Here is a 12,163-nt window from a genome sequence, read left to right as displayed (position 1 = left end):
ACTTCAATCAGTATCTCAAAGAGACTTCTTTCTGCACAACCATGTTCCCTACAGCATTACTCACAACAGTCAAGATATGAAAACAAGTAAAATGTCCTTTAATGGATGAATGAGTACAAAAAATGTGGTATTACATACACAATAAAATATTATTTAGCTATAAAACAGGAGATCCTGCCATTTGTGACCACATGGATAAATCTGAAGGGTATTATGCCAAGTGAAGTAAGTCAGACAAAGACAAATCCTGTATGGTGTTACATGCGAAATCTTTAAAAAAAAAAAAAAAAAAAAGGCTGATTTCATAGAAATAGAGAAAAGAATTGTGGCTGCCAGGGGTCAGGGAGAGGGAGGAACAGCGAAGATGTAGGTCAGAGGGTAAAAATTTTCAGTTATAAGGGTAAGTTCTGAGGATCTAATACACAGCATGGGGACTACTTGATACAGTAAACTTGAAAGTTACGGAGAATAGACCTTAAGCATCCTCACCACCTGAGAAAGAGGTAACTATGTGAGGTGATGGATGTGTTCATTATCTTAATCTTGGTAGTCATTCCACAAAGTATACGTATATCAAATCATTATGTTGTACATTTTACATATATACAATTATATTTGTCAATTACTCCTCAATAAAATTAGAAGAAAAAAAAAAAAAAAGAACTCCTCTGAAAACAGAATATGCAGGTAGTTGGGGGATGGAGAGGGGATCTAAACCAAAGTATCCTTTCATATTTTCAAACAGAACTTAATACTGTATATCCAAACAGAATAACTTTTTTTATTTACTGATCCAACAAATTATCAGAGCTCATTTTTAGTTTGTTTCCATTACACTTGGAGATCTACAGGAAACAAGGATTTGTTAACCAAGCAAACTGAAAGCAGACTTTTAAAAATCATTTAAGGAAAACATCTTTCATTTTAAATATAAGATGTATCCTAGCATTTGAGCTGAATAACTACAGGGCATACAAAAAAAAATCTCTGATGACTGTCCACCGCTGCGCTTTTAGAGTTAATATTACCAAAGCCCCTATTTCCCTTAACTTCATTATTACGGAGATGACAAAGTCAAAGGACTACTTTCTATTCAAAATTCAAAGATAATTTAATAATCTATCATACAAGGCTCCTCAGAAACAAGGCTTAACTAAGTCAACAGAAAAATAATTGTTTCGATTATTAGAACCCAAAAAAACCACCTCTCCACTATAATCCCATACCTTAGTAAGAAAAACAAACCAACCCTATTATTTACATTTAATTATAGAGAAAGATCATGAATTTTTTTGATGTATTATTACAATCTGAATTGTAACTATGGTTCTCAACTCTAAAGGGCACTGAATTTTTTTCCCTGTCCTCTCCCACCCCACTGTTATCTCCCTGGCTCAAACACATCCCCGGAGGTCTCTTACTCTCCATCTCCCCAGGCTATCATGGGAGTCAGCAATAGAGATAGAACAAAAGGATCAGCCTGGAAAAAGCTCAAATAGAATGAAGAACCAAAGACAATAAAGGAACAGAGATAGGAAGAGAGGAAATTTAAGTAAAGGGTGTTTCAAGACACTCATTATTTTGAAAACAGAAAATCATGATTCTGATTTTGGAGGGAAGTAGGAAATTATTTGGATTTCTTTATATTAACTCAGTATTAATTGTTCATCTAGTATAATTTGAGAATATTAAGTCTTAAAATCAAAATCTGAACATTAAAAGGATAGCCTCAATCCTTATAACATTTTCTTAAAACTTAATGGCCTTAAAGAATAATTTTTGTAACTGGGGCGCCTGGGTGGCTCAGTGGGTTAAAGCCTCTGCCTTCGGCTCGGGTCATGATCCCAGGGTTCTGGGATCGAGCCCCACATCGGGCTTTCTGCTCAGCAGGGAGCCTGCTTCCTCCTCTCTCACTCTCTGCCTGCCTCTCTGGCTACTTGTGATCTCGCTCTCTGTCAAATAAATAAATAAAATCTTATAAAAAAAAAAAAGAATAATTTTTGTAACTTATTTTAAAATTTCTTACATTAGAAAATTTAAAAGCTATCATTAAGTGAAGTACTGTTGTACTATAGGAAAATAAGCAAGGGAGGAAGAAAAACTACAACAGATTATTAGGTATAACAACTGATGATTCTGCAGATGTTTGGTTAGGATAAAGGTAATTAATTGAGTTCCTGAGTGGGGCATTTAGTCCTATTCTTACCATTCCACTAACAGAGAGGAAAGGAATGAGGAAAGTGGATGCATTCGCCCTAAATCAATCATCAGTAGTAGCATCTTAGAATATAAGATACACTGGATGTTTCATTAAAGCAATATTTCTCGTATTATCTATAACATATCCCCATAAATGAAATGTCTTGAAAATTTCAGTAATTTCAGTATCTTAGCTTCTAAACACGCACTGTCCATAAAGGACACCACTAATCCTATGTGGCCTTTTACATTTTAATTAAAATTAAATAAAATTTAAAATTCAGTTATGCCACATTTTACATGTTTAATAGCTCTATGGCTATCATACTGGACAGCAGAGAACACTTCCATCACTGCAGAAAGATAGTTCTGCTGTAAATTGTTTTCTCTTATGCCTAAAAGCACTGGAAATTCATTTTCAGACCATGTATAATAATTTTATGGCTTAAAACTACAATTTTTGTGGGACACCTGGGTGGCTCAGTGGGTTAAGACTCTGCCTTCAGCTCAGGTCATGATCTCAGGGTCCTGGGATAGAGTCCCGCATTGGGCTCCCTGCTCAGCTTGCCTGCCTCTCTGCCTGCTTGTGATCACTCGCTCTCTGTTTTTAAAGAAAAACAAACTACAGTTTTTGTGATTAGGTTGACTGCCTTAAATAAATGTTATTGTTCCTTAACTTTGTATCTAGTCAAATATAGAATGCAGCAGCGAAAGACCCTTCCAGGAAACTGAAATAAGATAAACATTTACTCTCTCTGTATGTCCAGATGTGGTCCAGTCAAACCTACAACTTAATGGAGTCTCCACAACTAAGCTGCTGCTCGATATTCGGAAAAATTCTTCTCTCTTTTACACTATTTTTTATAAAAAGTGGCAATGCCTGGCCAATTGACAATCTCATATGGTCACCATGAGACTAAGTGACCTTATGTCGTTCAAATCTTCTTATAATGAATTTAAGAGATGGGAATTTACGTAATATGTCCTTAAAAAAATTCCCATTCCCTGATTTGTGTGTACTGGTATCTCACCCTTTTCCTCCTCCTCTTTCATTTGCCATTTCTCTGATCCACTCCCTCACTCACCCATTCTTCTCTGGTCCCAGATTCCACATGGTAATACAAAAAACAGACAGTAGGGAGCCAGTTATATTGTGACTGGTTTCTCTTTTCCCCATTCTGACATTCATTAATGTTCATTAATACCTTGTCTGCCCAGTCAAATAATGCATAGACAATGCTACTGGAAAGTGAGAAGCTGTTTTCCTCACTTCCACTAGTCAACTAGGCTCTCCCACTTCTAAGCTCCTCATCTAGAAACTCAACTACTCTTAGCCCATCCTACTAAATAGGGTAAAACTAGATGAATGCACAGGATCTGAGACACATTATTCAAAATACCACCACACTCTAACTCCTATAAAAGCATTTATGTAAGGCTGAATAAATATAAAATACAGATCTGATTATATATTTTATTCTGATTTGTTAATGAGAGAAAATAGGCTTGGGATACAGGAAAAATAGAAATAGATACATAGAACTGAAATGCTGCAGTTAAATATTACTGTCACTGGCTTACAGATTTTGGCTATATAGAATTATTACATGGAATAATGTCTTTAAGAAAATAGCCTAACACTCGGGTCATGATCCCAGGGTTCTGGGATGGAGCCCCGCCTGGGGCTCTCTGCTTGGCGGGGAGCCTACTTCCTCCTCTCTCTCTCTGCCAACTTGTGATCTCTATCAAATAAATAAATTAAATCTTAAAAAAAAAAGAAAAGAAAAGGAAAGAAAATAGCCCAACAATGTGTATATATATATCTAAACATCTATGCCCAGAGACCCAATTCTGCACATGAAAGCTGAATTTACATTATCAACTGCAAAGTATCCTAGTATTTAATCATTTAGTACGAAATATCATACTCCATGTTAAACAAAGTGCGTCTTCATCTATTTTAAATCAAATATATTCAGAAAGGGTTTTAAAAAAATTGAAAATGAAAAGCAAAATAAAACAAAGATATGTATGTTACTTAGTCAGTGAAAGTATTACAAAATCATATTTGATTTTTACAAATAAAGTTTCATTTGTCTGGAAAAAAATTTTTTTACAAATTCATGGTAAATGAAAATTACATATACAACAGTAAATCTCAAATACAGGTATGAACCTTCTTTACCTGTGCAAAAATTTTAACCAGCCGTGAGTTGTGCGAGGGTCGAATTTGCAAATATTCTCTCCACCATTGCTTTGCATATACAAGAAATAATCGTTCTTTCTCTGCAGTTTTCTGACGTTCCAAAGCAAGCTTGAAATTTAAAAAAACATTTTCTTCAACTTCTATTTTTTCTTAAATATATAACAATTCTACATACTTCTCTCCGTCTCTACCACCACCCTAACATAAGCTACCAGCTCCACCATCTGTAAGAGCCTCCTGACTGACTTCCCTCTGTCTATACCACCCCATAAACTCATCTCCATATAATGGTTGTGATCTTCTTTCCCAAGACAAACATTTTTCAATAAATCACACCCTCATTCTCTTGCTTAAAACTAGTAAGTGATAATTTTCTAAAAAGAAAGTACTCTCTAGGATCAACAGGTAAATATACTACTATGAAAACAAATGCACAAAGAAGAGACATTCAGGATTATTTACCTGTGTGTTCACTACTTCTTGAGATAATGTTTGATTGAGTGGTGGGTACATCTCAAGTTTTATATTTAAAATTCCCACAGAAACTTTTGATTCTGTGCCTATGAATATAAATAAATATTTAGAACTTCAGAGGTTTCCAAACTATGTATATTTAGTCAACCAAAGTCTATCTAAAATAGAGTTTTGTGATTTACCACTTACATGAAATATAGATAATATTCAACATCATCTTTACTCTTCATATTAAAAATGAACCAAATCAAATTAGTTTGTATTTTGCACAAAGACCTATTTTCTGAGTTTGCTTATCACTTTTTAAGGGGCTATTTGGGTCTACAAGATTTGGTATTCTTAATTTTTATCTTCGTTTAACGTATGACAACCAGATTTACATTAAAAACAAAGTAAAGCAACTGTTAACATCTCATTCTCAGAAAATATTTATACTTTGTCACATATAGTAATTCCTATGTATCCCTTCCAATATATGTATTTTAAACCCCTTCCCATTTCTCACATCACATTTGACTACAAATTTTTCTTTTTTTAAAGATTTTTTTTTGTCAGAGAGACAGAAAGAAAGAGACAGCCAGAGAGAGCACAAGCAGGGGGAATGACAGGTAGAGGGAGAAGCAAGCTCCCCACTGAGCAGGGAGCCCAATGTGGGACTCAATCCCAGGATCCTGGGATCATGACCTGAGCTGAAGGCAGATGCTTAACTGACTAGCCACCTAGGTGTTCCATGAGTACAAATTTTCAATCCATTCCTGGATTTAAAGAATTAGAAAATAAATACACTTTTTATCAGAACTATTAACTATTTCTCTGTTGAATCAGAACATACTTATTTCTTGGGTCACTAGTATGATTATCATGTTAGGCCTGTATCAGAAGACAAATAATGGGTATCTTTTGAAAATAAGTATCCCACATAAACCTTTTCCCCCTATTTTCTATTTAAGGAAAAACACACTTATCAGAATCTAAAGTACTAAAGCTATACTGTCCACTGGCTAGGTTATAGACTCTGTGACTGACTTAGTTTTAATACCAAAGTAATTCCTTTACATGTTATGCATAAAGTATTGGTAAGCCTTATTTTATTAACAAATATCTTTTATACATCAGATAGTACGCAAGAGTCCAAGGAGATAATAGTGAGTAAGATAGGCACCATCTCAATCCTCAGAAAGATGGGATTCATAGATCCCATCAATGAGCAAGTTAGTCTCTCTTTGAGTCCCACATTCCCACATGTTAAAGGCTGGAAGAATATCATTAACCCCATAACCTGTAAGAGCCACTGTTGCAGGAAGACACTGGTACTAATGGGGATGTACTGTACACTAGAGTATGCTGGAGTAGAGGGTTTTTACATATGCATGTGTGTAAAGAATCTTAATTTTCTTTACAGTCTTATATACAATCAAATAAATTTGAAAAAAGCAAGCATGCTAGCCCGATAAAGTTTTTCTTCCTTAAGGCAAGGTAAGATAGACTGTGAAGTTCTATACTCATAACATGCTTCATGACATCTCCCAAGACTAAAATACTAGAATCCAATTGCAATTCGAACAGAATTCCATTTTTTAAAGTATTCTTTAAAAAGATTTTATTTATTAGGGATACGGTGGTTGGGTTATGGACATTGGGGAGGGTATGTGCTATGGTGAGTGCTGTGAAATGTGTAAGCCTGATGATTCACAGACCTGTACTGGGCAAATAATACATTATATGTTAATAAAAATAATTTTAAAAAGATTTATTTATTTTAGAGAGAGAGAGGGAGAACACACACAAGCACAAGGGAAGGGCAGAGGAAGAGTAATCTTAAGCAGACTCCCTGCTAGTGCAGAGCCTGATGCAGGACTTGGATCTCACGACTGTGAGATCAATACCTGAGAGGAAACCAAGAGTTGGGCATTTAACCAACTATGCCACCCAGGGATCCCCTAATGAAATTCTTTTTACATGTTTCCTTCTTGGTTTATAAAGGTATTCAGAAAACATAAAATGTATCAAAGAACAAGCTGTGGCTATAAAAAGGGAACAGTGATTAATTATCATACCTACACCCATAAGTTCCACAGTGAGACTGGTCATTCCATTTTCTGAGCCCAAAACTGATCGCCATTCGAGAAAATAGGAAGCTACCAAAGTAGTCTCACCAAATATGTCTGTTTTGATTAGCACCATATGAACTGGATCGCTTATTGATAACATTGTTGTTGAGTCAGCCATTCTAGTTCCATCACCTGGGAACATAAACCAAACAAATGCACATTACATATTCTGTTAGGATAACATAGAAGACTACTTTTATTACAAAGGATACTAATAAAAAACTTATATCAAAACAAAAAAAATTATTTGGTTATGCCTCAGAAAGCATGCAACAGATTACTTTATAAAAAAAAATAGAATCCTAGGGTGCCTGGGTGGCTCTCCTAGTTAAGCCTCTCCCTTGGCTCAGGTCATGATCTCAGGGTCCTGGGATGGAGCCCCTCATCAGGCTCCCTGCTCAGCGGGAAATCTGCTTCTCCCTCTGCCCGCCCCTCCCAGCTTGTGCTTGCCCATGGTCTAATTAATTGATTTAAAACCCCAATCTTTTTCACTGGGGGCAAAAAAAAGTTTTCATAATGTATTAACCATCTTAGCAATCTAAAATTCTGAAGGTATAACTCTGTAACTTTGCTAAGTTTACAAATGTAAAGATTTCTGTGTTGAAATAACCTATAAAATATATTTACAGAAATAATGTAAAACTATTATAGGAATCAAGTATACAATTTTAAAGTTATATAAAAGAGAGTTACAAATTCCCATCCTAACTTTTATTTTTGAAGGTTATAAATCTAGCTGTCTTTCATATATAAGAGGGATTATGTCTCATTCTCCATTATAGCCTCAGCACTTTCCTAGCACAGGATAATGCACCTAACAGGCACTTACTGATTCACTGACTTTAGAGACAGAGAGCATGCACACACAAGTGGCAGGGAGAGAGGAAGAGAGAATATCAAACAGACTCTGTGTTGAATGCAGAGCCCAATGTGGGGCTGGATCCCACAATGCTTAAATCATTACCTGAGCCAAAACCAAGAGTCGGATACTTAACCAACTGTGCCACCCAGGGCACTCCCCATAGGCATTTAAATGTTTACTACTAACGAAGAAACCATTAAAACAGTAAGAAAATAATCTTCACGGAAGATTAATTAGCAGAAAATAAAGAAGGTGGGTGGAAGTAATTCATATAAAAAAGAGCAGTGGAGAAAATAAAAGCAAAGTAGGAAGATCCATTCATTATAAATCTCTCCTTACAGCAAAAGTTGTAATGGTTGTTCTACAATAAAACCTAACAAAGATTTATTCAGTTAAGTGACAATTTATCATCACTCCTTACCTAAGCTTTCTCGGTGTACTTCAAGTAAAAAGCCATCATGAAAATCTGGTTCACAGGCACATGGAACAGGTTTAGAACGAAAACGTTGGTTTCGAAAATGTAAACATAAAGTAAAGGTTGAACAAACTTGTCCTGGTAAAGGCTCAGGTTCTTGTAGATGTTCCAAGAAAGCTTTTCCACCCAAAACCTGAAGGTAAAGATACCTCCGTGTTGGATCAATATTAGCTGTAAAGTGTAGCAATATATATGAGGAAACTGCCAAATAACTTAAGGAATGTGATCAAGACAATAGGAAATAATAACTTAACAGAAATAAAACCAAAGACTAAATAAAGAAAAAGAGTAACAAATTTACTCTGTACCAGGACCATTTACAACCAGGGAAGAAAACAAACATAATATGATATCTTTATCTGAGTTTATATATATCCTGGCTACTTTTTCCCAGCTAGAAAGGAGTCAGAACCAAGGCTTAAGAAACTTTCACTTTTTAGTTGCTTATCCAACCCTCCTTTACCGCCACAAACGAACTCAGACAAGTATAAACTCAGCAAGTGTACTTGTTAGGTAACTAGCATTAAAAAAAGCAAGGCTGTATAATGTTTGTAAAATAAATTATTAAAACAGAAGAAACAGGTGATGCTGTTCTTGCTTCCATTCTATGATACATTAAATCTTCTGACATACACGCTTCACGCAAAATAGAATCTCAGGTGTTTTTTTTTGGTAATTAACCACAAAAATGTTAAGTATTTCATTTGGGAAAGAAGTAATGTTTACTATCAAACACTGCAGCACATCAATACGTAATACTGTGCAAAACAAAATCAATGTTAAAAAGAAATATACATACTTTTTTTTAACAACGTTGATTGTCTATCAGTAAAACAAACAGGTTGTTTTGGAGAGGAAGGTAGTTCTTGATCAACACTATCCTAGAAAGGCAGGAAAAAAATTGAAAACAAATTAGAAAACAAAAATTAAAGCTAAGCAAGGAAATGTCAACAATGGGACTAAATAAATAAATAAAATAAGTAATAAGTAAATAAAAATAGATAGGATAAAGCCCCCTCAAGGAAACTCTTATTTTCTCAGCATAATTAAAATAATGAAAAGCCTGTAATAAAAAGATGATGTGACTGGTCACACCTAAAATCTAATAAGGAATTTAACTGTCTTCAATGTCCACAGAACGCAAAAAACAAATCCTTAACATCTTAAACAAGGTTAAACTTTTCTAAGCCTAATATGACATTTGGCTTATGATTATGAACTAATTATAATAAGGGAATGACATTCACACAGCAAACGCTATTATTGGGTCAATTTTTAAACAAATGGGTTTATAAACCTCAAAAACCAAAAAAGGAGGCTGTATTAAAATACTTATTCCCCAGTGTATTACGTAGTCCATCCAATTTTTACATTATATTACCCAGGCATTATTAGGTCACAGTGTCTCATTATTGCCTCATTTTCAAAAGAAGGCCTACTTACTAATTTGTGCACTGAGGCTATCATCCCACTACTGACCTATTTTGTATAAAGAGATTTGAAGGTTCTTACACAATTATTTTCTTAAAGAAATGGGTAATTTGTTGATCATAGAGAACGAACTTCCAAAAGAATGTGTTTATTTTAAAAATATGCCTAGGGGCACCTGGGTGGCTCAGTGGGTTAAGCCTCTGCCTTCGGCTCAGGTCATGATCCCAGGGTCCTGGGATCGAGCCCCACATCGGGCTCTCTGCTCTGCAGGGAGCCTGCTTCCTCCTCTCTCTCTCTCTGCTTGCCTCTCTGCCTACTTGTGATCTCTGTCAGATAAAAAAAAAAAAAAAAAATCTTTTAAAAATATGCCTAATCTTAAAAAAAATTATAGGATACTAGTGAAAAAGAACTAGGTTATGGTGAACTAATTTAACTGAAATATGTAAACTTAAAATTATAGACCTAGAGAATAACAACAGAAAATTCTGTCATTTTAGAGAGAAAAATATAGTATGTAACTCCAATCTCTCTTATAAATAATCCTACTTGCTACAGTCAAAGGTAGAGTTAGCTTATCCTTGAAGTAAGGATATTACTAAACAAAAATGGTCTTGTTTTAAAGTGATTTGACTAAAAAGAAACCCCAAATATGGACCCTATAAGCAGCACTAAGCATGGGAACAAACTCAAAATTTTTCCCTTAACAGATTACTCACAGTAACAAAATTAAGTTCTTTCATCACATCATCAATGATTCCCCGACGTCTAAGGGCTTTGATCAAATCTTCTGTTGATAACTGTTGTTGATCTGGTGCCAATTCTTCCCTTATTGTCTCGGCGAGGATTTCCCTTATTCTGCCATGGACATCCATCTATGTGGAAAACTCGATTACAATTTACATTCATGAAGCCATCAAACATTGCCAATTAACTAATTTCTTTCTAAAACACCCAAGGAGGGAAAAAAAGAGGGAAAGTGGATAGACAAAATTCAGGAAGGCTTCTCAAGCTAATAGTAAACGTAACATTGTCACTAGAAGGCAATGAGAATAAAGGCAAGACTTTTTAAAAGAAAAATTTTAGGATGAATTTTTTTTTTTTTTTTTGGTTATTTCTGCTGGTTATCTACGTACTACCTTTGTTACCCTTTCCCCACAAGTAACACTCAACAAAAAAAGACCTTTTGAAAGAGGGTAGTATGATCAGGAGAACACAGACTTGGAGCAGGAAATCAAGAGAATGAATTTCAGCCTTGAACTTATTAGAGGTGACACTGAGTCAACTTTTTTACCCTTTATGAATCTGGAAAAAGTAGTGCCCTACCCAGATTACTGTAAGGCTTAGGTAAAAGATGCTAAACACTTACCACAAAGCCTTACATACAGGGGCACAATGAACGGTAGCTTTTATTACTTCAGCTTACCGCATTCAGCCAAGCACCTGAACAATCTCCTCGAACGCCCCACTATCACAAACACTTTCATTACAAAACCTTTAGTAACTTCCCTTTCGTGACTTAAGAACTGCTGATTTGGTTCAACTTCAAAGACACAAGTTTCATCCTTAAAGTAATTCTAATTCCTGAGTTCTGAATATCCACCTGCTCCAAACACAACTTGTACTGGATCGGATACCCAGTAACCGCAGGATGAACGCTCCGGCGGCACAGCTGTGCTCTCCCTCTGTGGCGTTCCGTCACCTCAAACTCTCACCAGCACCTGTCCGCATTGTTCTCTTTCACCAAGGCTAGGAAGCAGCCCTGGGCTGCGACCCCGGACCCCGTCCGGCCCGCGCTCTGTGCCCCAGAGCCTGCGCTCGCGTCCCACGCAAACATGCGCCGCCGTCGACCGGATCTCGGGACGCCAGGCTGGGCGCTCAGGACCAAAGGCGGCCAGAGAGGCCCCCGGTGGCCCGGCGCCCGCGGCCCTCACCTTGCTCAGCTGCTGGTGGATGAGCTGCTTCAGCTCCGAGGCTTTCTCCGGAGGCAGCGACATCTTTGGGGCCGGCGCCTCACCGCGCTTCTCCCCGCTTCGGGCGCGTCCCAGCCAGCCCCGGAATGCCAGTCGCGGCTGAGGAGAGCCGGCGCGCCTGCTTGGCCTCACGCAGCTCCCGCGGGGGCGCGACGCCGCGTCAGGACCGGCGCTGGGTGGGAGCCGAGGCAGCGGCGGCGCTCAACTGTTGCTTTCAAACGGCGCGGACTACCAGGGCTCGGGCTGCCCCCCTATCTGCCTGATCGCCTCCGCCTGCCGCATCCTTCTCTGGGGGTCCGCATCCCGCGAGCTCAGCGCTCCCCACCGTCCTGCCCTGCCAACGTCTCCGCGGGCACTGCCCGTCCCCATCTTTCCCCCCGTCGCGGGCCCTTTGCGCCCTGCGGACGGGCAGAGATGTGGACGGACCCTTTAGGA

At 37.4% G+C, this 12,163-nt stretch overlaps 1 protein-coding gene across 4 annotated transcripts in view; it reads right to left on the bottom strand.

The window, feature by feature from the left end:
• Positions 1-12,155, bottom strand: part of CEP76 (centrosomal protein 76) — a 34,027-nt gene extending 21,872 nt beyond the window's left edge. For 2 of the 4 annotated variants that reach the window (XM_004742677.3, XM_004742676.3), the window contains exons 1-7: positions 11,690-12,154; positions 10,475-10,630; positions 9,127-9,208; positions 8,274-8,498; positions 6,937-7,122; positions 4,868-4,965; positions 4,385-4,513 (exon numbers count right to left, since the gene is read on the bottom strand). In XM_004742677.3, coding sequence (XP_004742734.1) covers positions 4,385-4,513; positions 4,868-4,965; positions 6,937-7,122; positions 8,274-8,498; positions 9,127-9,208; positions 10,475-10,630; positions 11,690-11,752 — 939 coding nt within the window. In that variant the 5' untranslated portion in view covers positions 11,753-12,154. Of the gene's footprint in view, positions 1-4,384; positions 4,514-4,867; positions 4,966-6,936; positions 7,123-8,273; positions 8,499-9,126; positions 9,209-10,474; positions 10,631-11,358; positions 11,631-11,689 lie in introns of those variants that run through there. The other 2 variants (XM_045065353.1, XM_004742678.3) reach the window with 2 other exon arrangements.
• Positions 12,156-12,163: the final 8 nt, after the last annotated feature.

The sequence above is a fragment of the Mustela putorius genome, unplaced genomic scaffold (assembly GCF_011764305.1).
Source record: "Mustela putorius furo isolate JIRA1106 unplaced genomic scaffold, ASM1176430v1.1 tig00003858_pilon_pilon_pilon, whole genome shotgun sequence".
Taxonomy (NCBI): Eukaryota; Metazoa; Chordata; class Mammalia; order Carnivora; family Mustelidae; genus Mustela; species Mustela putorius.
Note: the sequence above shows the minus strand (reverse complement) of the source record. Positions and strands in the feature narration are given on the sequence as shown.